At 42.1% G+C, this 23,343-nt stretch overlaps 1 protein-coding gene across 4 annotated transcripts; it reads right to left on the bottom strand.

The window, feature by feature from the left end:
• Window positions 1-295: 295 nt before the first annotated feature.
• On the bottom strand, window positions 296-22,986 carry LOC115114317 (carbonic anhydrase-related protein-like). Of its 4 annotated transcripts, XR_010461779.1 has the most exons (10): window positions 22,478-22,986; window positions 18,335-18,526; window positions 17,915-18,039; window positions 13,380-13,475; window positions 11,829-11,891; window positions 11,301-11,349; window positions 11,091-11,203; window positions 6,302-6,482; window positions 2,447-2,562; window positions 296-2,358 (listed from the first exon to the last, which is right to left on the bottom strand). XR_010461779.1 is itself a non-coding variant. In XM_065013362.1 (9 exons), exons 1-8 carry the CDS (start codon window positions 22,548-22,550, stop codon window positions 6,348-6,350), a joined length of 846 nt encoding a protein of 281 aa, XP_064869434.1. In that variant the 5' UTR covers window positions 22,551-22,986; the 3' UTR covers window positions 296-2,562; window positions 6,302-6,347. The 4 variants fall into 4 exon arrangements, 3 of the variants coding, with proteins under 3 accessions (XP_064869434.1, XP_029498310.2, XP_064869435.1); XM_065013362.1 differs by having other exon boundaries at window positions 296-2,562; XM_029642450.2 differs by lacking the exons at window positions 296-2,358; window positions 2,447-2,562 and adding an exon at window positions 4,215-4,943.
• Window positions 22,987-23,343: the final 357 nt, after the last annotated feature.

The following is a 23,343-nucleotide window of genomic DNA, read 5'->3' as shown; positions in this document are numbered from 1 at the left end:
ACAGAGCGCACTCTGAGCGCACTCTGGCTCTCCAGATGGAATTTACAAACACACCCTTGGTTGCTTCGTCAGGGAATGCTGGAGACGGACACTAGTACAGTAGGGCCTGATGTATACATGGTATAGTGTGGCAGGGACTGGAGAAGTCTGCGACTTTGGTCCTATGTAATGAAAATTCAATTTAAAATTAAGTTAATCATATACCTACCCATATTAAATGGTAGTGATCTCTTTCAGTGGTGTGATGGTAAATTGAACTGGTTAGATAGTTGAAATAACACCAGTGACACATGTATTACTACTAACAGTTTGACCTTTATTGTTAAGTGACAGTAAGAGTCATCTTTATCATCATCATCACATTAGTCAGTACAAGAACTACAGAACCTTAAAATGTCAACAACAAAAAAACACAACAAAATTCAAGTCTTCATTGTTTCATTTTCATAGCCTATAACCCTGGGCTGTACTGTGTTGTCTATAGCCCTTAAAAGGTCATTTACCTTTGATGGATGTCTCCTTTGTTTTTACAAGAAAGGGCACACTGTGGTCTAATCGTCTATTGCCATGCTTCCTATTGCTAGATAAGCAGATATCGAAAAGCACAAAAACACTGCGTTTAATACTGCGAGGACAGGAGCCAGAAGCTGACGGAAATATCTCAACAAATATCAGCCTATGAGACATCTGAGATTATATGGCATTAAACCTGACCTGAGGTCATTAAACCTGACCTGACCATTTATATTATACAGAACTACATACGTTTCTGCTTGTTAGAGTGTTTCCTATTCTGAGAGACAGTGTGGTTTTAACAGCATTTTTTAAAAGTAATGTACTGTACTTTTATTTTCCATATTTTGAAAATCCCTAGGAACAGGTGTTAGTTAATTGAAATTTTTCTACTTATTACACAACCTGCATGACAGTACAGTACAATTACATGCCCCAAGCTAAGTATGCATACCTGCATGAAGCCTGCACAAATCCTATCACAAGGACTACATTCCACCAATAGCCCCACTATCACACCAGTAAGAATGCATGCCCAATCCAGTGCTTCCATCTAGTATACTACTGTTAGTGAGGATATTGGATCAGAGCCAATCATGTCTCTCCTTCCAGAGCATGGATACATCTTGTACCAGCCAACAGCGAATGGCTATGTTCCAGGTCACAGGTGAAGCCAGCTGGTTGGTCTGTCAGCGCTGCCTTAATCAACAGAGTAAAATCGTGCCTTTGTGAGCTCCCTCCAAGTCCAGTAGCTATAAATTGTAACACCAGATCATGTGACTTAACCACAGAAATGTGGACCATTATACTGGTAATTACAGGTGTGGCTCTACAAAATGTTGGCATTTTTTAGCTAACCTGGTATTGGCTACAATGTGTGTGCCGTCATCTTTTTACAAATCTTCTCTCATTAATCGAGACAGGCTTCTGTCATCCTGGCATGCGGCCCTTTAGGGTAGACCACCCTGTCTCAATCAATGAGAGAAGATTTGAAAAAGACAAGATGGTGGTGTACACATTGTTGGATTACTTCATGGAGCAAACAAACATTAATTTATTTTAACAGAGCATTTTATCGATTTCAAATGGACTCCCTGAAACTGGACACAGCCATTTTATGAAACGCCGGTTTCCACGATTCGAGGACGAAGATAGTATCGCAAATACCAGGTTAGTTGAAAAATGTCCAGCAACATTTTGTACAGCCATAACTTCCAGCTGATTCAACAAGGCCATTCTCTCTCTCCCCTCCTTTCACTCTCTTTCTCACTATGAAAATAAAAAAAGGGAATATTTTGCAGATGGAACAATCCAGCAATCATGTCGCCGCTACGACTGGGTTTGGCCACAGAGGTAGCGGGTAGAGGAGCAAAGGGTTATTTTTATAAGTCCTATGTTTTGGGTTAGAGTTGTTTGACATTGTGCAATATTAATATTAATATTTTCCACTCTTAAATCCACAAACTATTATCCTGTTTCCTGTATATGTGCTATGATGGTTACAGAGCTAGAAATGAAATTTTCAGGCACACTTTATGTCACATAATCCTTATGAATCCTTATACCTGTTACGCGGAGTGAAACCCAGTAGCAGACTCCGACGAGGAGACTGGGATGAAATAACCAAGGTATTTATTGAAACACAGGGGGGAGATGGAGTGCAGGTCATGGGAAGCTCGGGCGGGTTGCTGGAAGCCAGATGAGGGTGCGGAGGCTGGAGCGAGAGGGGTTGAGACAGGGTAAGCGGGGATTCCAAGGGGGTAGTAGAGTGGGGAATGCAGGACAGAGTAGTAGAATGACAAGACGTGGGACTGGAGACAGGGACGAGAGTCACAGCGGGCAGAACTGTAGCGGAGAGGAAAACAGCGTCAGGCAAGGAAAACAGGGACAACAGGATCTGAATATTAACAAACGACTAGAAATGTAGACTGACTGAGCAGAGATTACGATCTGGCAGCGTGGAAGTGGCAGGGTTGAGTATTTGTAGAGGTCTTGATTATGGAACAGGTTGCAGCTGGTGGTGATCTGCTCTGACTCCTGCACACTTGTCTCCGCCCACACAATCACATACACACAGAGAGAGAGAGAGAGAGAGAGAGAGAGAGAGAGAGAGAGGGGGAGAGAGAGAGAGAGGGAAAGAGTACTGGGGGAGTGGCGACAGGTCAAGGAGACACAGGATGAGCAGTAGAGGGCGTTGCAGGAGCAGATGTGACAATACCAGATTACCAACTGGGTCAATAACATTTCGAATCTGTTGATAAAAACAACATTGCGGCAGGTAGCCTAGAGGTTAAGAGCGTTGGGCCAGTACCGAGCCAATTAGGTGGGGGGGGGAACGGTTTATGTGCCCTCAAAGTGCCTTGCTCAAGCAAGGCACTTAACCCTAGTTGCTCAGGATAAGAGTGCCTGCTAAATGACTCAAATGTAAATGTTAGCAAAGACAAAAAATAATACAGACTCCAAAAAGATATGGGAACAGTTCTTGTTTTTTCTTAAAGGCACAAAGGAATATCATGGACATAAAACATCACTTATCAGAAGATACAATCTCCACCTATGTATTTTGTTAGTGTATTTGTGTTTTTGCTTGATATGCTGGTTTTTCTAGTTGGTTATTGTTTTTTGTATTTTATTTGTTGTGGTCCATTGGGCGCATGTATAGTTTGGTATACTGTGTGGTTGTTTTGAGTTAAATAGGAAAAAATGTAATGAATGGTCTATACAAAATATATATATAAAATCACTTATGCAATTTATTTGATGTAATTTTATCAAGCTAATTATGCAGTACTGTCAAACTTTTTGTATTTCCATGGTAAACAGTATTGATAATTGGCAGACCCATTTAACTACCTGCATTTACAAATGTGCTACAATGTATTTACATGCATTATTACCTTATGATTAACAAGTAATGGTTTGGTAATGTAATTTAAGGTATTGCTGAATTGTGCAATTTGAGTCAACAGTCCCCTTCAGAACCCCCTTTCTCTATCCCTTCAGAACCCCCTTTCTCTATCCCTTCAGAACCCCCTTTCTCTATCCTTTCAGAACCCCCTTTCTCTATCCTTTCAGAACCCCCTTTCTCTATCCTTCCTTCTTCTTCCTCTATTCCTCCTTTTCAAGGCCCCTCTCAGGTATGGTCAGGTAATATCCCTTACCAAAGAGACAATACTCCACTATCTCTCCTGCATTTCTCTCTGTAGCTACACTGTTTCCCAGTGGTGTAAAGTACTTAAGTATGAATACAATAAAGTACTACTTAAATAGTTTTTTGAAAGTATCTGTACTTCACTATTTATATTTTTTATAAATTTGACTCCAAAACATTCCTAAAGAAAATATATTTTAAACTTTTTACTCCCTTACATTTTCCCTGGCACCCAAAAGTTGTTTTCTTTAAATCAGGCAGGACAGCAATATGGTGCAATTCACACACATCAATATAACGTGTTGTCATCCCTACTGCCTCTGATCTGGCGGACTCACTAGACATTTATGTCTGAGTGTTGGAGTGTGCCCGGGTCTGTCCGTAAATTAACAAAAACATTGTGCTATCTGCTTTGCTTAATATAAGGAATTTGAGTTTTCCATTTACTTTCACTTTTTCTCAAGTATGATATGAGTACTTTTTCCACCACTGTAGTTAAGTACTGTAACGGTTGTCTGATGAAGAAGGATCGGACCAAAGCGCAGCATGGTAAGTGTTCATGATTTTTATTAACACTGAACACTAGAACAAAATAACAAAGTGAGAAACGAAACCCGAAACAGTCCTGTCATGTGCCGAACACTAAACAGACACAGCTGGGAACTACCCACCAAACACAGCTGGGAAAAAGCTACCTATGTATGGTTCCCAATCAGAGACAACGATAGACAGATGTCCCTGATTGAGAACTATACCCGGCCAAAACAAAGAAATACAAAACATAGAAAAATGAACATAGAATTCCCACCTAAATCACACCCTGACCAAACCAAAATGGAGACATAAAAAGCTCTCTAAGGTCAGGGCGTGATAAGTACATTTAAAACCAGATACTTTTAGACTTTTACTCAAGTAGTATTTTACTATGTGACTTTTTTACTTGAGTCATTTTCTATTAACGTATCTTTACTTTTACTCAACTATCGTACAACCATTTCCACACAGTTTGTTATACTTAGCCAGTAGCTACTAAAACATCTGTCAAACTACCAAACAAGTGTCCCTTGGCTCTCTGATACAGTCATGTTCTTTCACTTACAGTATTTGCGCATTGCAGTTGAGGCCAAGCCACACTTTGTCCCTGTGCCCTCGGTTGAGCACATCCAAATCCAGCCACTCAAAATGAGTACTTTTCCAGTTGTTTCCCAGGTGTTCCCAATGCGAGCTCTAAAATAGATATCCCTCCGCTCCACACACACACACAACGCCACAGCTAGTCCTAGATTAGTAGAAGAACTGGGTTAGCTCATTATTACTATAGCTCTGACACTGTTCCTGTGTTTAGTGGTACCATTATTATTTTACCTCTGGGAAATGCCCTGGTTTGTGGTTGTGAAGAGCGATGGTATCTAGTATTCCCACAGATGTCAAAAACACTTTTGAAAATATCTATACATATATAAAGTACACTCTATATACACAAAAGTATGTAGACACCTTCAAATTAGTGGACTTGGCTATATCAGCCACACCTGTTGCTGACAGGTGTATAAAATTGAGCACACCGCCATGCAATCTCCATAGACAAACACTGGCAGTAAAATGGCTTCACTGAAGAGCTTAGTGACATTCAACGTGACACTGTGATAGGATGCCGGCTTTCTAACAAGTCATTTTGTCAAATTGCTGCCCTGCTAGAGCTGCCCCGGTCAACTGTAAGTGCTGTTATTGTGGAGTGGAAACATCTAGCAGCAACAACAACTCAGCCACAAAGTGGTAGGCCACAAAAGCTCAGAGAATGGGCCCGGAGAGTGCTGAAGTGTGTAGTGCTTAAAAATCGTCTCCCCTCGGTTGCAACACTCATTACCGAGTTCCAAACTGCATCTGGAAGCAATGTCAGCACAATAACTGTTCATTGGGAGCTTCATAAAATGGGTTTTCATGGCCAAGCAGCCACACACAAGCCTAAGATCACCATGCGCAATGCCAAGCATCAGCTGGAGTGGAGTAAAGCTCTGGAGCAGTGGAAACGCTGCAACTGACAAATCTGGGTTTGGCGGATGCCAGGAGGACGCTACCTGCCCCAATGCATAGTGCCAATTGTAAAGTTTGGTGGAAGAGGAATAATGATCTGGGGCTGTTTGTCATGGTTCGGGCTAGGCCCCTTAGTTCAAGTGAAGGGAAATCTTAACACTACAGCTTACAATGATATTCTAGACCATTCTGTGCTTCCAACTTTGTGGCAACACTTTGGGGAAGGCCCTTTCCTGTTTCAGCAGGACAATGCCCCCGTGCACAAAGCGAGGTCCATACAGAAATAGTTTGTTGTGGAAGAACTTGACTGGTCTGCACAGAACTCTGATCTCAACTCCATGGAATACCTTTGGATAAATTGGAACGCCGACAGTGCCCGACCTCACTAATTATCTTGTGGCTGAATGGAAGCAAGTCCCTGCAGCAATGTTCCAACATCTAGTGGAAAGCCTTCCCAGAAGAGTGGTGGCTGTTATAGCAGTAAAGGGGAGACCAACTCCATGATTTTGGAATGAGATGTTCGACAAGCAGGTGTCCACATACTTTTGGTCATGTAGTGTATTTAAAAACGATGTACTTGGTATTTAGATGGTTGACATTTACCTGTTAAACGTGGAGCTAAAGATCCCCCGTGGAGGGAAGGGGGGTGTCACTGGAAGGCAGCCCGGACGGTCCTGTCGCTGAGGGGCTGAGAGGGGCGGAAGTTGTCTCCCAACATCCCGTCATTCCCCTCAGGTAGATCAGCACCTTTCAGATGGGACCTAAGCCTCCTGAACTCCTCTATCTGGGAGAGTTGATGAAAAGAATGGCGAAGGTAAAGGGTGGTGATGGATTCATTAAGATAAGTATTCCGTCTACTTTCAATCAATGTTCTGTCTAGCTGCACTGCGGTTGCCCTCTGCTCCAGCCTTTACAAACCTAATGTGGATAAAAACATAAGGCATATGTCCATCTTGTGTGGACTAATAAAGTAGAGTGCATTCAGAAAGTATTCAGACTCCTTCACTTTTTTCACATTTTGTTGCTTTAATTCTATAAATTCTAAAATGGATTAAATTGTTTTTATCCGTCATCAAACTTCACACAATACCCATAATGACAAAGCATAAACAGATTAGATTTTTTTGTGAATTTATAAAAAAATGTAATAAAAAGGAAATATGACATTTACATTAGTATTCAGACCCTTTACTCAGTACTTTGTTGAAGAACCTTTGGCAGCGATTACAGCCTTGAGTCTTGTTGGGTATGACTCTACAAGCTTGACACACCTGTATTTGGGGAGTTTCTCCCATTCTTCTCTGCAGATCCTCTCAAGCTCTGTCAGGTTGGATGGGGAGCGTCACAGAGATGTTTGATCGGTTCAAGTCCAGGCTCTGGCTGGGCCACTCAAGAGACTTGTCCCAAAGCCACTCCTGCGTTGTCTTGGCTGTGTGCTTAGGATCATTGTTCTGTTGGAAGGTGATCCTTGGCCACAGTCTGAGGTTTTCATCAAGGATCGCTCTGTACTTGACTCTGTTCATCTAGTCCTCGATCCTGACTAGTCTCCCAGTCCCTGCCACTGAAAAACATCCCCATAGCATGATGCTGCCACCACCATGCTTCACCGTAGGGATGGTGCCAGGTTTCCTCCAGATGTGACACTTGGCATTCAGGACTAAGAGTTCAATTTTGGTTTCATCAGACCCGAGAATCTGGTTTCTCATGGTCTGAGTGTCTTTAGGGTGACTTTTGGCAAACTCCAAGTGGGCCTTCATGTGCCTTTTACTGAGGAGTGGATTCTGTCTGGCCACTCTACCATAAAAACCTGATTGGTGGATTGCTGCAGAGATAGTTGTCCTTCTGGAAGGTTTGCCCATCTCCACAGATGAACTCTGGAGCTCTGTCAGAGTGACCATCAGGTTCTTGGTCACCTCCCTGACCAAGGGCCTTCTCCCCCGATTGCTCAGTTTGGCCGGGCGGCCAGCTCTAGAAAGCGTCTTGGTGGTTCCTAACTTCTTACATTTAAGAATGTTGGAGGCCACTGTGTTCTTGGTCCATCTTATGGCTTTGTTTTTGCTCTGACATGCACTGTCAACTATGGGACCTTATGTAGACAAGTGTGTGCCTTTCCAAATCACCACAGGTGGACTCCATTCATGTTGTAGAAACATCTCAAGGATGATCAATGGAAACAGGATGCACCTGAGCTCAATTTTGAGTCTCATAAAAAAGGGTCTGAATACTTATGAAAATAATGTATTTCTGTTTTTGTATAAATTTGCTAACATTTCTATAAACCTGTTTTCACTGTCATTATGGGGTATTGTGTGCAGATTGATGAGGGGAAAAAATAATTGAATCGATTTTAGAGTAAGACTGCATCGTAACAAATTGTGGAAAAAGTCAAGGGGTCTGAATGCTTTCCGAATGCACTGTATATCTTATATCTGATCTTATTTAGTGGTTTCAGTGTTCTGTACATGTTGGCATTCTACTGTATGCTTAGGCTAAGAGCTCATTTCTTCCTGTCCTGGTCTATTTTACAGACCTCTTTCCAGCTGAGTCTGGTCTTGTGTGTGTAGCAGTAAAATGACAGACATTCTCCGTTAAGATTTTCATTGGGTACTGGACTGGACACCTAGCCCTAAGCTAATAGTTATCTGGTTGGATGGTCAGTCAGACTTTGCCAATGCAGGAGGATAGTGTTTGCCCGAAACAAACAAGACAGATGGATTCAGTAATACAGGATTTTATGAGGCACAGCCAACTAAGCCTTGACAACAGTAGAGTTTCATAGAGCTGTCTACATAAACAGAGCCATTAACAACCATTATCAGATTAATCGATCAATACTGATGACTCATTTACTATCAATAAAATGTAGTGAAAGGCGTTTTATTTGTTCTGGCTCCTTAGATGGTACACATAAGGAACATGTAGTACTTTTCAAAGTGCTTTTAGTCAATAGTCAACAGTTATAAAGCAATGCTACAGCTGGGAGATGGGAAAATCGATATAGAATATTCCATTGAACAATGATCTACCATCACAGCACAGGTCTAAAGGTGTTCCTAAACAGGCTGCATATTGGGTAACTGCCCTCCAGAGTTTATAGAACACTGAATTACAGGATCTCTATGAGCTGTCCTGTGTTATTTACTGTATGTGAATCATTTGTCACTCAATACGTATGAACAATTCATTTAAATTGCTGTTTTTTTTAGCTTTTTGATATTTCAATTCATGCCTTTGCTCTCCACCATAACCTTTCCGTCCTCTCAAAGGGAGGTGTCTGGCCTTTACATGAAAGGTAAAGCTCAGAATCAAAGCCTCTGTAGAAAGTGTGCTGACTTGGAGGACAAACTGTATTGTGCAATGCTGTTGAATCAGAGGTTGGGACCTTGCTTCATAAATATGGGCTTATAAGTGCCAAATCAATCACAACACTGGATTTTACCTTCTAGCAGAACACACACTTCAATGCAGGTAGCTAGAGCAACCTCAAGATCTATGGAAGTAGAGTTGGTTTGAATAACACTTGGTATAAAAGCAATACGGCCACTTGGAGGGCTAGCAGCTGCCATCACCATTGACATGTGAAGGGATAAGACCTAGGGGTAAGACCTGGGGCAAGGGTCTAGAAGCCAACATTAATACATTCTTTATTATTTGCCCCTGCTGGTCATCTATGAATGTTTGAAGGTCTTGAAAAATGATCTGGCCTTAATGGCCACATGTACTCTAAAAGCATCACCCAGTACAGACAGAAAAGGTCTGGTATCTCTCTAGATAGTTTCTTACTAGGTTCCTGCTGAAAAAAACAGCATAGACCAGCATATGCTGGTGACTAGTGCTGGTTTTGCTGGTGACCAGCCTTCATACCAGTATAAGCTGATGACCAGCTTATACTGGTATGCTGGCAACCAGCATATCATCATAAGTACCAGCATATGCTGGTTACCAACAAAACAAGCATCAAAGTGCTTAAAGATGCACGATGACGAAATCGCTCCGCCATTTCCTGGTTGCTAAAATTCTAATAGTTTCCCTCATTTCTGTTTATGTGACAAAACTAGTAAGAATCATTTTACCATCTACTGTGAAATATATTTTTCAGTTGTTTGAGGCTGGTATACAAAACCGAAGGACGGCAGGCATATAAATAGCGCCCACATAGAACAGATCTACTGCTTCTTACTTCCTTTCAATGAGAATGACAGATCTAACACACACATTTCTATGTCAAATTTAGGTTACCCAAAAAGTTACATATTGCAGGTTTAATCACTTAAGACAATACATTACATATATCACAGATGAAGGCCTAGTTTTTCCCTAATAAAGTGGCCACATCAGGACTGGAAGTCACATTATGAATGTTCATCCATCCACAATCTGAATTCAGACTACTAATTCCAACTACTTATTCAGATTGGATTACTTGAGAAAAATTGAATTTATCTTTGTGTTGCATAAGATGAATTAATCAGTCAATGTACATGCAAAAACGCAGATATTGAAACAAACAATTAAACATATCGAACTGCAGGGCCTCCTGAGTGGTGCAGTAGTCTAAGCACTAGCTGTGCCACTAGAGATCCTAGTTCGAGTCCAGGCTCTGTCGCAGCTGGCCGCGACCGGGAGACCCATGAGGCAGCCCACAATTGGCCAAGCGTCGTCCGGGTTAGGGGAGGGTTTGGCCGGCTGGGATGTGCTAGTCCCATCGCGCTCAAGCGACTCCTGTGGCGGGCCGGGCGCATGCATGCTGACACAGTCGCCAGGTGTACGGTGTTTCCTCCAACATATTGGTGCGGCTGGCTTTCAGGTTAAGTGGGCAGTGTGACTTAGCTGGGTCGTGTTTCGGAGGACGCACAGCTCTCGACCTTCGCCTCTCCAAGACAAGACTGTAACTACCAATTGGATACCATGAAAAAGGGGTAAAAAAAACATAGGGAACTGCAATAGAGCATGCTGGAAAATATGATCTTTATGGTTGTGGTTTTGCTTGCTAGACCATGCTGGTCAGACCAGTTTGACAGCTAGACCATTCTGTTCGGCCAGCTAGACCATGCTGGTCAGACCAGTTTGACAGCTAGACCATTCTGTTCGGCCAGCTAGACCATGCTGGTCAGACCAGTTTGACAGCTAGACCATTCTGTTCGGCCAGCTAGACCATACTGGTCAGACCAGCACTGACCAGCTTGAAAATTCTGCTGGTCTACAGTTGGTGTTTTCAACAGGGTAGGGAGTTTTCCCTAGCCATTGTGCTTCTGCATCTGCAATGCTTGCTCTTTGGGGTTTTAGGATGGGTATCTGTAAATCACTTTGTGAAAACTGCTGATGTAAAATGGTCTGTATAAAATACATTTGATTGATTAATTGAGCCAGACCATTGTGTCAGATGGCCTACCTGTAACTGTGAGATGGTGAGTGGGTAGCGGTACAGGATCCAGGTGACGCTCTCACTACATGGAGGGGTGGTCAGGGAGCCCTCATACACCCAGTAGTCTCTCAGGAGAGGGTCTGGAGGGAGTAACAAACACATACCATGTCCTCATCCAATACTGTGTCACACCATACACGCAAGCAGGAATCATACACAATTAGAAGAAGGACTCACCAGGAAGTAGTGTGTTGGGATTGAAGCACGGTATGATCTTGGTCTTCCCCTGTACAGATAGGTCAACACACTCAAATATTTGTTGACCTGCTTCGTTTGTAATGCACTGTTTATTTCGCCACCATGTTTGTCATGACTGTATTATTGCAGATCGTCTTTACTACTGGAGCTCCTTCTTCACATTCGGCATCAACACTTCACCTGTCTAATCTGAAATGTTTCAGACGGTTTCAAGTCAATCTGGAGCATTGATTGCATCAGGTTTAATTGAAAAATCAATACATTAATCCATTTCTGCCTGCTCCAATCGTTGCACCTCTACTGATTTTCTGTTAACTGCCAAGTTTGATTGTCTATGTACTGTATGTCTTCCTCGATCTCTCAGTTAAGCATTGGGTATCTACCCCCTTAGGTCATGTCAGTAATTTCTCATAACCTCTGCCCTCTCATCACCATGACAACTCATAACCATAACATCATCACCATAACAAGAGGACTTGGTCAACAATGTGGGTGCCAAGATCTTACCTTGTATTGTAGGTCCTGCAGCACTTCTGTTATGGCCTTCAACCCCAGATGCTCCTTCCCTATCTGAAGGAAACAATGTCAATGGCATCAAGTCAAAAGAAGTCATGAAAGATGGTCCTAACAGATCAATGTAATGTTATGATGTTAACTCATCTTAACAGGGTGCTGTTGACATGTTTGGAGCCTCCTGAAAGGATGTGAAAATGGTGGAAAAGTACTCAATTATCATACTTGAGTAAAAGTAAAGATACTTTAATAAAAATGACTAACTAAAAGTGAAAGTCACCCAGTAAAATACTACTTCAGTAAAAGTCTAGAAGTATCTGGCTTTAAATATACTTATGAAAAGTAAAACTCAATGCTAAAATATACTTAAGTGTCAAAAGTAAATGCAATAAATACTTTCAAATTCCTTATATTAAAGGGATACTTTGAGATTTGGGCAATTAGGCCCATTATCTACTTCCCCGGAGTCAGATGAACTTCTGGTTACCATTTTCATGTCTCTGTGTCCTGTATGAAGGAAGGCAGAGTTAGTTTCACGAGCCAGTGCTAACTAACATTAGCTCAATGACTGGAAGTCTATGGGTATCTGCTAACTTCCAGTCAATGTGCTAACACTAGTTAGCAATTGTGCTAGTGCTAGTTAGCAACTTCCTTCAAATCGCTCGCAGAGACATACGAATAGTATTCACAAGTTAATCTGACTCTGGGGAAGTAAATAAAGGGCTTTATTGTCAAAATCCCAAAGTATCCCAAACCAGACTGCACAATTATATTTATTAGTACATTTAAGGATACACTCCAACACTTAGACATCATTCACAACCGAAGCATTTGTGTTTTGTAAGTCCGCCTGATCAGAGGCAGTAGGGATGACAACGTGTTCTCTTGATAAGTGTGTGAATTAAACAATTTTCCTGTCCTGCTAAGCATTCAAAGTGTAACAAGGACTTTTGGGTGTCAGAGAAAATGTATGGGAGTAAAAAGTACATATTATCTTAACCTCTACGGGATCAGTGTATTATGCTTTACCAGATCTAATGTGTTATATTCTCCTACACTAATTTCATATTTCCACAAACGTCAAAGTGTTTCAAATGGTATCAAGAATATGCATATCCTTGCCTCAGGACCTACAGACAGTTAGATTTGGGTATGTCATTTTAGATGAAAATGGGGGGGGGGGTATCAGATCCTTTTAAAGAATGAAGTGAAGTAAAAGCTGTCAAAAATATAAATTGTAAAGTAAAGTACCCAAAATACTTAAGTAGTACTTCGAAAATATTTTTACTTTACACCACTAAGTGTTTGTCCATTCATATATTCAGTCATTGCCTCAAGCTAGTTCATATCAGTCAAACGTTATCATGGTTATTTCAATGTGGTGTTTTTTCTCAGTACAATAAAAAAAAGTATATTTAGTGTCAAAGCTGATATGATATGGTACAAAATACAGTAATAATAAACCAAGTGCCTAACAAAACCATACAGAGCATGAGAAGAGGGGATTCTCATGTGACTATAGACTGAGACCAAAGCAAACAATACCTGCACAAACAGAGTGATGATGAGAACTCCGTTCTTCTTACCCAGGGCTTCCTCCACACTGTTGAACAAGGTTGTGTTCCAGTGGATCAGATGGAGCTGGGGGCACATGTATTGTATTGTACCATATTATAGTGGAGCTGATCACAAAAAAAATATTAACCAAAGAAAGTAAATAAAGAAAGATATTCAGGTAAAGATAGAAAATGAAAGAAAGAAAGAAAATTAAAGAAAGTAAATGAAAGAACGATGAGCAGAGGGAGGCTGCAGAAGACAGGGCCGAGACAGAGCAGGTGTAAGGGACATAAGGGCACTCTACAGTTTGAAATAGAGCACAAAACACCTTTGATAGAGAGGAAAGCTTATAAAGCCAAACCACCAGTGGCATAACCTCTTCAGGCCCTTTCAAACGCGTCAATGGCCTGAGCGATGTGTAAATATATGAAACAAAGTAATGAGCTTTAAAAGCCCTGACCCGAAGTAACCTGTTTTTATGTGAACATAACAAGTCCCTCGTTCTCAAGGCCATCAGACTGTTAAATAGCCATCACTAGCACAGAGAGGCTGATGCCTACATACACAGACTGAAATCATTGGCCACTTTAATAAATGGAACACTAGTCACTTTAATAATGTTTACATATCTTGCGTTACTCATTTCATATGTACAGTTGAAGTCGGAAGTTTACATACACCTAAACTCAGTTTTTCACAATTCCTGACTTTTAATCCACGTAACAATTCCCTGTTTAGGTCAGTTAGGATCACCACTTTATTTTAAGAATGTGAAATGTCAGAATAATAGTAGAGTGAATGATTTATTTAAGCTTTTATTTATTTAATCACATTCCCAGTGGGTCAGAAGTTTACACTCAATTAGTATTTGGTAGCATTGCCTTTAAATTGATTAACTTGGGTCCAACATTTTGCGTAGCCTTCCACAAGCTTCCCGCAATAAGTTGGGTGAATTTTGGCCCATTGCTCCTGACAGAGCTGGTGTAACAGAGTTAGATTTGTAGGCCTCCTTGCTCGCACACGCTTTTTCAGTTCTGCCCACAAATTTCCTATGGGATTGAGGTCAGTGCCTTGTGATGCCCGCTCCAATACCTTGACTTTGTTGTCCTTAAGCCATTTTGCCACAACTTTGGCAGCTTACAAGCTGTAACTTCCTGACTGATGTCTTGAGATGCTCCAATATATCCACATAATTTTCCTCCCTCATGATGCCATCTATTTTTGAAGCACACCAGTCCCTCCTGCAGCAAAGCACCCCCACGGCATGATGCTGCCACCCCCGTGCTTCACAGTTGGGATGGTGTTCATTGGCTTGCAAGCCTCCTCCTTTTTCCTTCAAACATAACGATTGTCATCATGGCCAAACAGTTCTATTTTTGTTTCGTCAGACCAGAGGACATTTCTCCAAAAAGTACGATCTTTGTCCCCATGTGCAGTTGCAAACCGTAGTCTGGCTATTTTATGGCGGTTTTGGAGCAGTGGCTTCTTCCTTGCTGAGCGGTCTTTCAGGTTATGTCTATATAGGACTTGTTTTACTGTGGAAATAGATACTTTTGTACCCATTTCCTCCAGTATCTTCACAATGTAATTTGCTGTTGATTTGCACTTTTGCACTTTCACACCAAAGTACATTCATCTCTAGCAGACAGAACGCGTCTCCTTACTGAGCGGTATGACGGCTGCGTGGTACCATGGTGTTTATACTTGCGTACTATTGTTTGTGCAGATGAGGTCTTGGCTGATTTCTTTAGATTTTTCCCATGATGTCAAGCAAAGAGGCACTGAGTTTGAAGGTACGCCTTGAAATACAATCTAGAAGAAAAATAAATGCACACCTATTTAGGCGAGGTGCTGGCTAGAGGAGTAGAAAACTTGAAAATAAAGGAGAGCTGCACACTCTTAGGAGCTCAGATGCAAAAATGTAATATCCAACGTTTCGACAGCCAAGCTGTCTTCATCAGGGTATAATCACAAACACTGCGGGATGACTCGTTTATATAGTGTTAAAAGACACACAGGTGTCTGTAATCATGGCCGAGAGTGGCCTAATATCATTGGTTAATTCTCAAATATTAAAATGGCATACAAAGAACAGCATACAAAAAACAAATGGATAGCATACGATCATAGATTCATTTTAGACTACACAAGCTTACAAACAATTACAATGGCAAAAGTCACAATAATTACAAGAATGGCTTCAGATCAAAGTCTACTTTGAGACCGAAGGCCTTGAAATACATCCACAGGTACATCTCCAATTGCCTCAAATGATGTCAATTAGCCTATTAGAAGCTTTTAAAGCCATGACATAATTTTCTGGAATTTTCCAAGATGTTTAAAGGTACAGTCAACTTAGTGCATGTAAACGTCTGACCCACTGGAAATGTGATACAGTGAATTATAAATGAAATAATCTGTCTGTAAACAATTGTTGGAAAAATTACCTGTGTCATGCACAAAGTAGATGTCCTAACCGACATGCCAAAACTATTTGTGGAGTGGTTGAAAAACGAGTTGTAATGACTCCATCCTAAGTGTATATACTGCATTCTGAACTTTTCTACTGTATCTTAGTCTATGCCGCTCTGATATTGCTCGTCCAAATATGTATATATTCAAAATTCCATTCCTTTATTACTTAGATTTGTGTGTATTGGGTATATGTTGTGAAATTGTTAGATATGACTTGTTAGATATTGCTGAACTGTCAGAACTAGAAGCACAAGCATTTCGCTACACCCGCAACAATATCTGCTAAACATGTGTACAGTGCCTTGCGAAAGTATTCGGCCCCCTTGAACTTTGCGACCTTTTGCCACATTTCAGGCTTCAAACAAAGATATAAAACTGTATTTTTTTGTGAAGAATCAACAACAAGTGGGACACAATCATGAAGTAGAACGACATTTATTGGATATTTCAAACTTTTTTAACAAATCAAAAACTGAAAAATTGGGCGTGCAAAATTATTCAGCCCCCTTAAGTTAATACTTTGTAGCGCCACCTTTTGCTGCGATTACAGCTGTAAGTCGCTTGGGGTATGTCTCTATCAGTTTTGCACATTGAGAGACTGAAATTTTTTCCCATTCATCCTTGCAAAACAGCTCGAGCTCAGTGAGGTTGGATGGAGAGCATTTGTGAACAGCAGTTTTCAGTTCTTTCCACAGATTCTCGATTGGATTCAGGTCTGGACTTTGACTTGGCCATTCTAACACCTGGATATGTTTATTTTTGAACCATTCCATTGTAGATTTTGCTTTATGTTTTGGACCATTGTCTTGTTGGAAGACAAATCTCCGTCCCAGTCTCAGGTCTTTTGCAGACTCCATCAGGTTTTCTTCCAGAATGGTCCTGTATTTGGCTCCATCCATCTTCCCATCAATTTTAACCATCTTCCCTGTCCCTGCTGAAGAAAAGCAGGCCCAAACCATGATGCTGCCACCACCATGTTTGACAGTGGAGATGGTGTGTTCAGGTGATGAGCTGTGTTGCTTTTACGCCAAACATAACGTTTTGCATTGTTGCCAAAAAGTTCAATTTTGGTTTCATCTGACCAGAGCACCTTCTTCCACATGTTTGGTGTGTCTCCCAGGTGGCTTGTGGCAAACTTTAAACGACACACTTTTATGGATATCTTTAAGAAATGGCTTTCTTCCATAAAGGCCAGATTTGTGCAATATACGACTGATTGTTGTCCTATGGACAGAGTCTCCCACCTCAGCTGTAGATCTCTGCAGTTCATCCAGAGTGATCATGGGCCTCTTGGCTGCATCTCTGATCAGTCTTCTCCTTGTATGAGCTGAAAGTTTAGAGGGACGGCCAGGTCTTGGTAGATTTGCAGTGGTCTGATATTCCTTCCATTTCAATATTATCGCTTGCACAGTGCTCCTTGGGATGTTTAAAGCTTGGGAAATCTTTTTGTATCCAAATCCGGCTTTAAACTTCTTCACAACAGTATCTCGGACCTGCCTGGTGTGTTCCTTGTTCTTCATGATGCTCTCTGCGCTTTTAACGGACCTCTGAGACTATCACAGTGCAGGTGCATTTATACGGAGACTTGATTACACACAGGTGGATTGTATTTATCATTATTAGTCATTTAGGTCAACATTGGATCATTCAGAGATCCTCACTGAATCTTCTGGAGAGAGTTTGCTGCACTGAAAGTAAAGGGGCCGAATAATCTTGCACGCCCAATTTTTCAGTTTTTGATTTGTTAAAAAAGTTTGAAATATCCAATAAATGTCGTTCCACTTCATGATTGTGTCCCACTTGTTGTTGATTCTTCACAAAAAAATACAGTTTTATATCTTTATGTTTGAAGCCTGAAATGTGGCAAAAGGTCGCAAAGTTCAAGGGGGCCGAATACTTTCGCAAGGCACTGTATGTGACAAATCAAATTCGATTTGATTTGTAACAGTGGCCTCCAACTTAAATAAACATGGTCAGGGCCTTGAAGCGGACAGTGTGTGTGTGTGTGTGTGTGTCTGTGTGTGTATATGTTTGGCCGAGACCCATACCTCCATGGGGAAGGCCTTAAAGTTGACTGTGTGTTCTGAGCCCCGCTGGTTCTCTTTGCCCCAGTGGAAGCGCACCTCATGCAGCTCGTACTCATGATCAATTTGCAACGGTCCACCAGTTACCACTGCAGACAGGAAACCCAGAGCATCATGGGAGAGCAGACACAGGAAATGCAGACCACATCAGATGATCTTGCGTTTTGAATGTAGGCTTGAATTCTGATTCAACTCTGAAGTGTATGTGTATGTCCCTTGCAGCACACAGTCATTGACTCAACTTTCAGGGGTCACGGCTAAGATCGTTGAAAAAGTGCATTCAAGATCATTACAATAGTGGAGGGTTGACATAAATTCCACCCATGAATTGTTTTTGTGTACCATGGTAATGTTAAATTAACTTTTTGGATGTGTGTTCTGCACCTGATTTGGACCTCAGCATGATGCGTACGGTGTGTCCATCGTTGATGACCTCACAGTCCCGACACACAACGTAGTTGGGTGTTAGCCCCACGTCCAGGAGCAAGGGGTCATAACGCGCCTCCCGGGAGTTCAGGTTGATGGGTGACTGGTACTCCCCATTGGCATCAGGGAACAGCAAACCCCACTCTACACCTGAACACACGCACAACTTAGACTTACACTCAACGTCACTGATGCTTGTGTAAAGTTACAACTTCTGAGCTCTGGCATGCACTGAGATCTCCATGCAGAGGCCTTCATGCAGTGCGTGGTGAAGTCACAAAGTGGTGATGGAGTATGCCTAGTGTAGTGTAAATCCAGCCTTTGAATACGCATGCAGCATAAACAAAGTGTATAAGTGAGGACGCACTAATGTGTGCACATACACACACACACACACACACACACACACAGAGACACACGCATGCACACGCAACCACACACACTGGAGTTAAAGAGTTCACCAATTCCTCAGTGTCACTGCGCTGAGCAGTTGGGGAGTCGGTATCAAGAATAACTGTCACCAGAGGGACACAAGGACGCTCTAGTTTGTGCTTCTTCCCACCTCTCACACTTTCTTTCTCACTTTTATATCTCTCTTTTTTCCCCTCTATTTATTACACACTGTTAGTCCCACATCTCTCCATTCTGTGTGTAAATGGTTTGTGAAAAAAATCCTCATTATCATATTCTCACATCTTTTCACACTCTGTAAGAGCAGTCTGTTAGCTAGCTGTCTCTGGTCTCTGGTCTTTCCATACCATGCCCTGAATTATTTCATAGTTATTTCATATCACTGCTGTATGTGCAGAGAGAGTGCAAAATGCAATTAATCGAATCAGATGAGATCAAATCTGTCAGGGACACACCCTTCTTGCAAACTATTACAGACTACAAAGGGAAGCACAGCTGCGAGCTGCCCAGTGACACGGGCCTACCAGACGAGCTAAATCACTTCTATGCTCGCTTCTAGGCAAGCAACACTAAGGAATCCATGAGAGCATCAGCTGTTCCGGACGACTGTGTGTTCACACTCTCCGTAGCCGACATGAGTAAGACCTTTAAACAGGTCAACATACACAAGGCTGCGGGGCCAGACGGATTACCAAGACGTGTGCTCCGGGCATGTGCTGACCAACTGGCAGGTGTATTCACTGACATTTTCAACATGTCCCTGATTCAGTCTGGATAATACCAACATGTTTCAAGCAGACCACCATAGTCCCTGTGCCCAAGAACACAAAGGCAACCTGCCTAAATGACTACAGACCCGTAGCACTCATATCCGTAGCCATGAAGTACTTTGAAAGGTTGGTAATGGTTCACATCAACACCATTATCCCAGAAACCCTGGACCCACTTCAATTTGCATACCGCCCAAACAGATCCACAGGGGATGCAATCTCTATTGCACTCCACACTGCCCTATCCCACCTGGACAAAAGGAGCTCAGCGTTCAACACCATAGTACCCTCAAAGCTCATCACTAAGCTAAGGATCCTGGGACTAAACACCTCCCTCTGCAACTGGATCCTGGACTTCCTGACAGGCTGCCCCCAGGTGGTGAGGGTAGGTAGCAACACATGTGCCACGCTGATCCTCAACACTGGAGCTCCCCAGGGGTGCGTGCTCAGTCCCCTCCTGTACTCCCTGTTCACCCACGACTGCATGGCCAGGCATGACTCCAACACCATCATTAAGTTTGCAGACGACAAAACAGTGGTAGGCCTGATCACCAACAATGACGAGACAGCCTATAGGGAGGAGATCAATCAGAGACCTGGCCAGGTGATGCCAGAATAACAACCTATCCCTCAACGTAACCAAGACTAATGAGATGATTGTGGACTACAGGAAAAGGAGGACTGAGCATGCCCCCATTCTCATCGAAGGGCTGTAGTGGAGCAGGTTGAGAGCTTCAAGTTCCTTGGTGTTGTCATGACGTTGGCCTGGGGGTAGGTTTATGACAGTCATAAATAACTCTTTCCCCCTTTTTCCTCTCTCTACCCTACTGATGTTATATTTGCAAAACCCTTTGTTAACATAGAGATTCTGGGAACATCAGAAGGTGGGGGGAAATGAACTATATTCTGGTAATCTGACCAATTGAACATATGCGGTGGACATCTGAGACATACTCATCAATGATAAGATGACATAAACTCTACAGTGGATTCACATGGAATTGTTGTTCAATTTAAATGTTTGAATATGAAATGATTTGTGATGGGATGAAATGTGATTTTAGCTTCTAAAATGTGAGATTTGGGTTTTCATAAGATAGGGCTCTGCTCAATCAGTGGCCCGCCCCTGTGAAGGGACATGGGCTATAAAACTTTTCAAACACGCCCTCCTCTCCCTTCCTATATAATGCCTTGACAATATAACCTCCTTCCGAGGACGTGAGGACGACGGTCCGATGTCAGAATGGTTCAGATAATAACTACAGAACGAAGCCAACATCAGCTTGAGCTTCGGTTGCGAATGGTATGAACTTTGAACTCTTATTCACTACAGAAGTGATTCCTCCTAGCCTTTGAGTTAGCAACAGCAGATGCAAACGAGGGTTAGGAAGGAACAGACAGAGTATCCCGTCTATCACACAATGATGTTACTAAAGCGTTTCCAATTTACCACCAAATACTTATTTTCCACCATAATTTGCAAATAAATTCATTAAAAATCCTACAATGTGATTTTCTGGATTTTTTTTCTCATTTTGTCTGTCCTAGTTGAAGTGTACCTATGATGAAAATTACAGGCCTCTCTCATCTTTTTAAGTGGGAGAACTTGCACAATTGGTGGCTGACTAAATACTTTTTTGCCCCACTGTATACACTCATGTAGATACTACCTCAACTGGGCCGACCAACCACTGCTCCCGCACATTGGCGAACCGGGCTATCTGCATTGTGTCCCACCACCCACCAACCCCTCTTTTTACGCTACTGCTACTATCTGTTCATCATATGCATAGTCACTTTAACCATATCTACATGTACATACTACCTCAATCAGCCTGACTAACCGGTGTCTGTATGTAGCCTCGCTACTTTTATAGCCTCGCTACTGTATATAGCCGCGCTACTGTTATAGCCTCACTACTGTATATAGCCTGTCTTTTTTACTGTTGTTTGTATTTCTTTACCTACCTGTTGTTCACCTAATACCTTTTCTGCACTATTGGTTAGAGCCTGTAAGTAAGCATTTCACTGTAAGGTCCTGTTGTATTCGGCGCAAGTGACAAATACACTTGATTTGATTCTACAGTGTCTCTCCCTCTAGTCCCATGATGAGGGACATAAACGGAATCAAAGCTCTCCCTTCATACATCACTGACCCAATCTAAATACAGACCCACTCTGAACTGTCTGACCTCCGACACACGTACTTAGCCTTGGAATTAAGATGATGAAACCATGGCTTTGAATCGCAGAGGGAGCACATAGCACAAAAGACATGCTTTCTGAAGTTAGTAAATGAAGTGGCTAATGTGTTACCGCTACAGACAAGTCCCGGATGACTTTATCCCCTACCAACAAGATAAACAAATGTTTTCTCAAGTCACCACCAATGACAATATGACTATTAGAGTCACTAAAAGGTCAGCTCTTGACTTAGATGTTACAACCTCTCGTGTTCTTTTCCCAGTTACTGGAAACCTTGACTATTACCCTAAGAGCCCAGAGGCAAATTTGAGACACACAAAGCACACAATGGAGCCCTGGACAGGAGCTGGTAAAGCTCAAAACCATGAAAGCATGGTAGCTAGACCCCTACTCTCTTAGAATACCAAATCATTGGTGTGACTCCAGAATCTCAAGTTCAGTTCTAGACAGCTAATTTGCATGATCAAGTTACCCCAAAAAGGAGTGCATTGATCAAATGACCCTACCTTCTTTAAGTTCTTTACCTACTGTATGTGAGAGAGAGAGAGAGAAACAGAGAGAAGAGTATATATCTGTTTATATCTGAGTACTGCATTCCCATATCAATGCATGTGTTTGGTGCCAAAATGGGGAAGAACATGTTCTTTTTCGGAGCTCTGTTTTGCGCGAGAAAAAGAGTGAAAGGAAACTAAGTGTATACTAAAAGCTCTCTTACCTTCTTGATATCCCCAGTCCAATTCATCCTTCCCAGGGTAGTAGTCTGACTCCTCAATCACACTGTCTGCCATGGCTGTGGCAGTATGGAACAAGTCTCACTTAACACACTTGCTTTGATTTGAAGTCACACTCTGGCTTTTGTTCTTATCTGTCTTCTTAATCTGTCTTCTTATTGTTTTCTTCCTTCCTTCCTTTCTTTGTGTGGTAGGGAGGGTTTTCTGTCAGATGCCAGTGACTTTGAGAGCCTGTCTTCAGTCAGGTGCTGCAGTACGGGCTGGTACAGCGGTTCAACGCCAAATACTGATGAAGGGGGGGCTCAGTCCATCAAATAGGAGAGAGTGATTGTTCCAACTCTCTCTCTCTCTGTGTGTGTGTGTGTGTGTGTGTGTGTGTGTGTGTGTGTGTGTGTGTGTGTGTGTGTGTGTGTGTGTGTGTGTGTGTGTGTGTGTGTGTGTGTGTGTGTGTGTGTGTGTGAATCCAGGCTGCAGTGTAGACTCTCTCACTGTAGGGCAGCGCAAGCAGCTAAGAGTTTCACAACTCTCTCTAAGTACCAGCAGCCCACAGGGTCCCCACCCCCACACATACAGAGTAAGCTTGGATTGGATGAGTCAAGTGCCTGTGCAAATCTCATTTGGAGCACCTTTTACAGCACAGCATTTCACAATGGTGTAAAGGTGTAAAGGTGTATTATGATCCTGATGTTTTTGAGGTGAAGAAAGTGCCAGTCAGCATTTCATTATTAGACTGTGATCTAGTTTTCCAGATTTGTTTTACCTCAGAGATTACGGGTTCATTTTTTGCATTTCTTTTTTCAAAGACAACAGATTGACAATATCCTCGGAAAATATAAGGTTTATGTAATAT

This window comes from Oncorhynchus nerka, linkage group LG9b (genome assembly GCF_034236695.1).
Source record: "Oncorhynchus nerka isolate Pitt River linkage group LG9b, Oner_Uvic_2.0, whole genome shotgun sequence".
In the NCBI taxonomy this organism is placed as follows: domain Eukaryota; kingdom Metazoa; phylum Chordata; class Actinopteri; order Salmoniformes; family Salmonidae; genus Oncorhynchus; species Oncorhynchus nerka.
The sequence above is the reverse complement of the archived record's forward strand: the minus strand, read 5'-3'. Positions and strand labels throughout refer to the sequence as shown.

Excerpts from the sequence above, each read along its gene's own strand:
- LOC115114317 (XM_065013362.1), bottom strand. The coding sequence starts at position 22,550 with ATGGCAGACAGTGTGATTGAGGAGTCAGACTACTACCCTGGGAAGGAT. Across the intron at positions 13,476-17,914 it reads TTAAGGCCTTCCCCATGGAG|CTCCATCTGATCCACTGGAA; the intron begins GTATGGGTCTCG and ends ATGTGCCCCCAG. Across the intron at positions 6,483-11,090 it reads TCACCATCTCACAGTTACAG|ATAGAGGAGTTCAGGAGGCT; the intron begins GTAGGCCATCTG and ends CAACTCTCCCAG.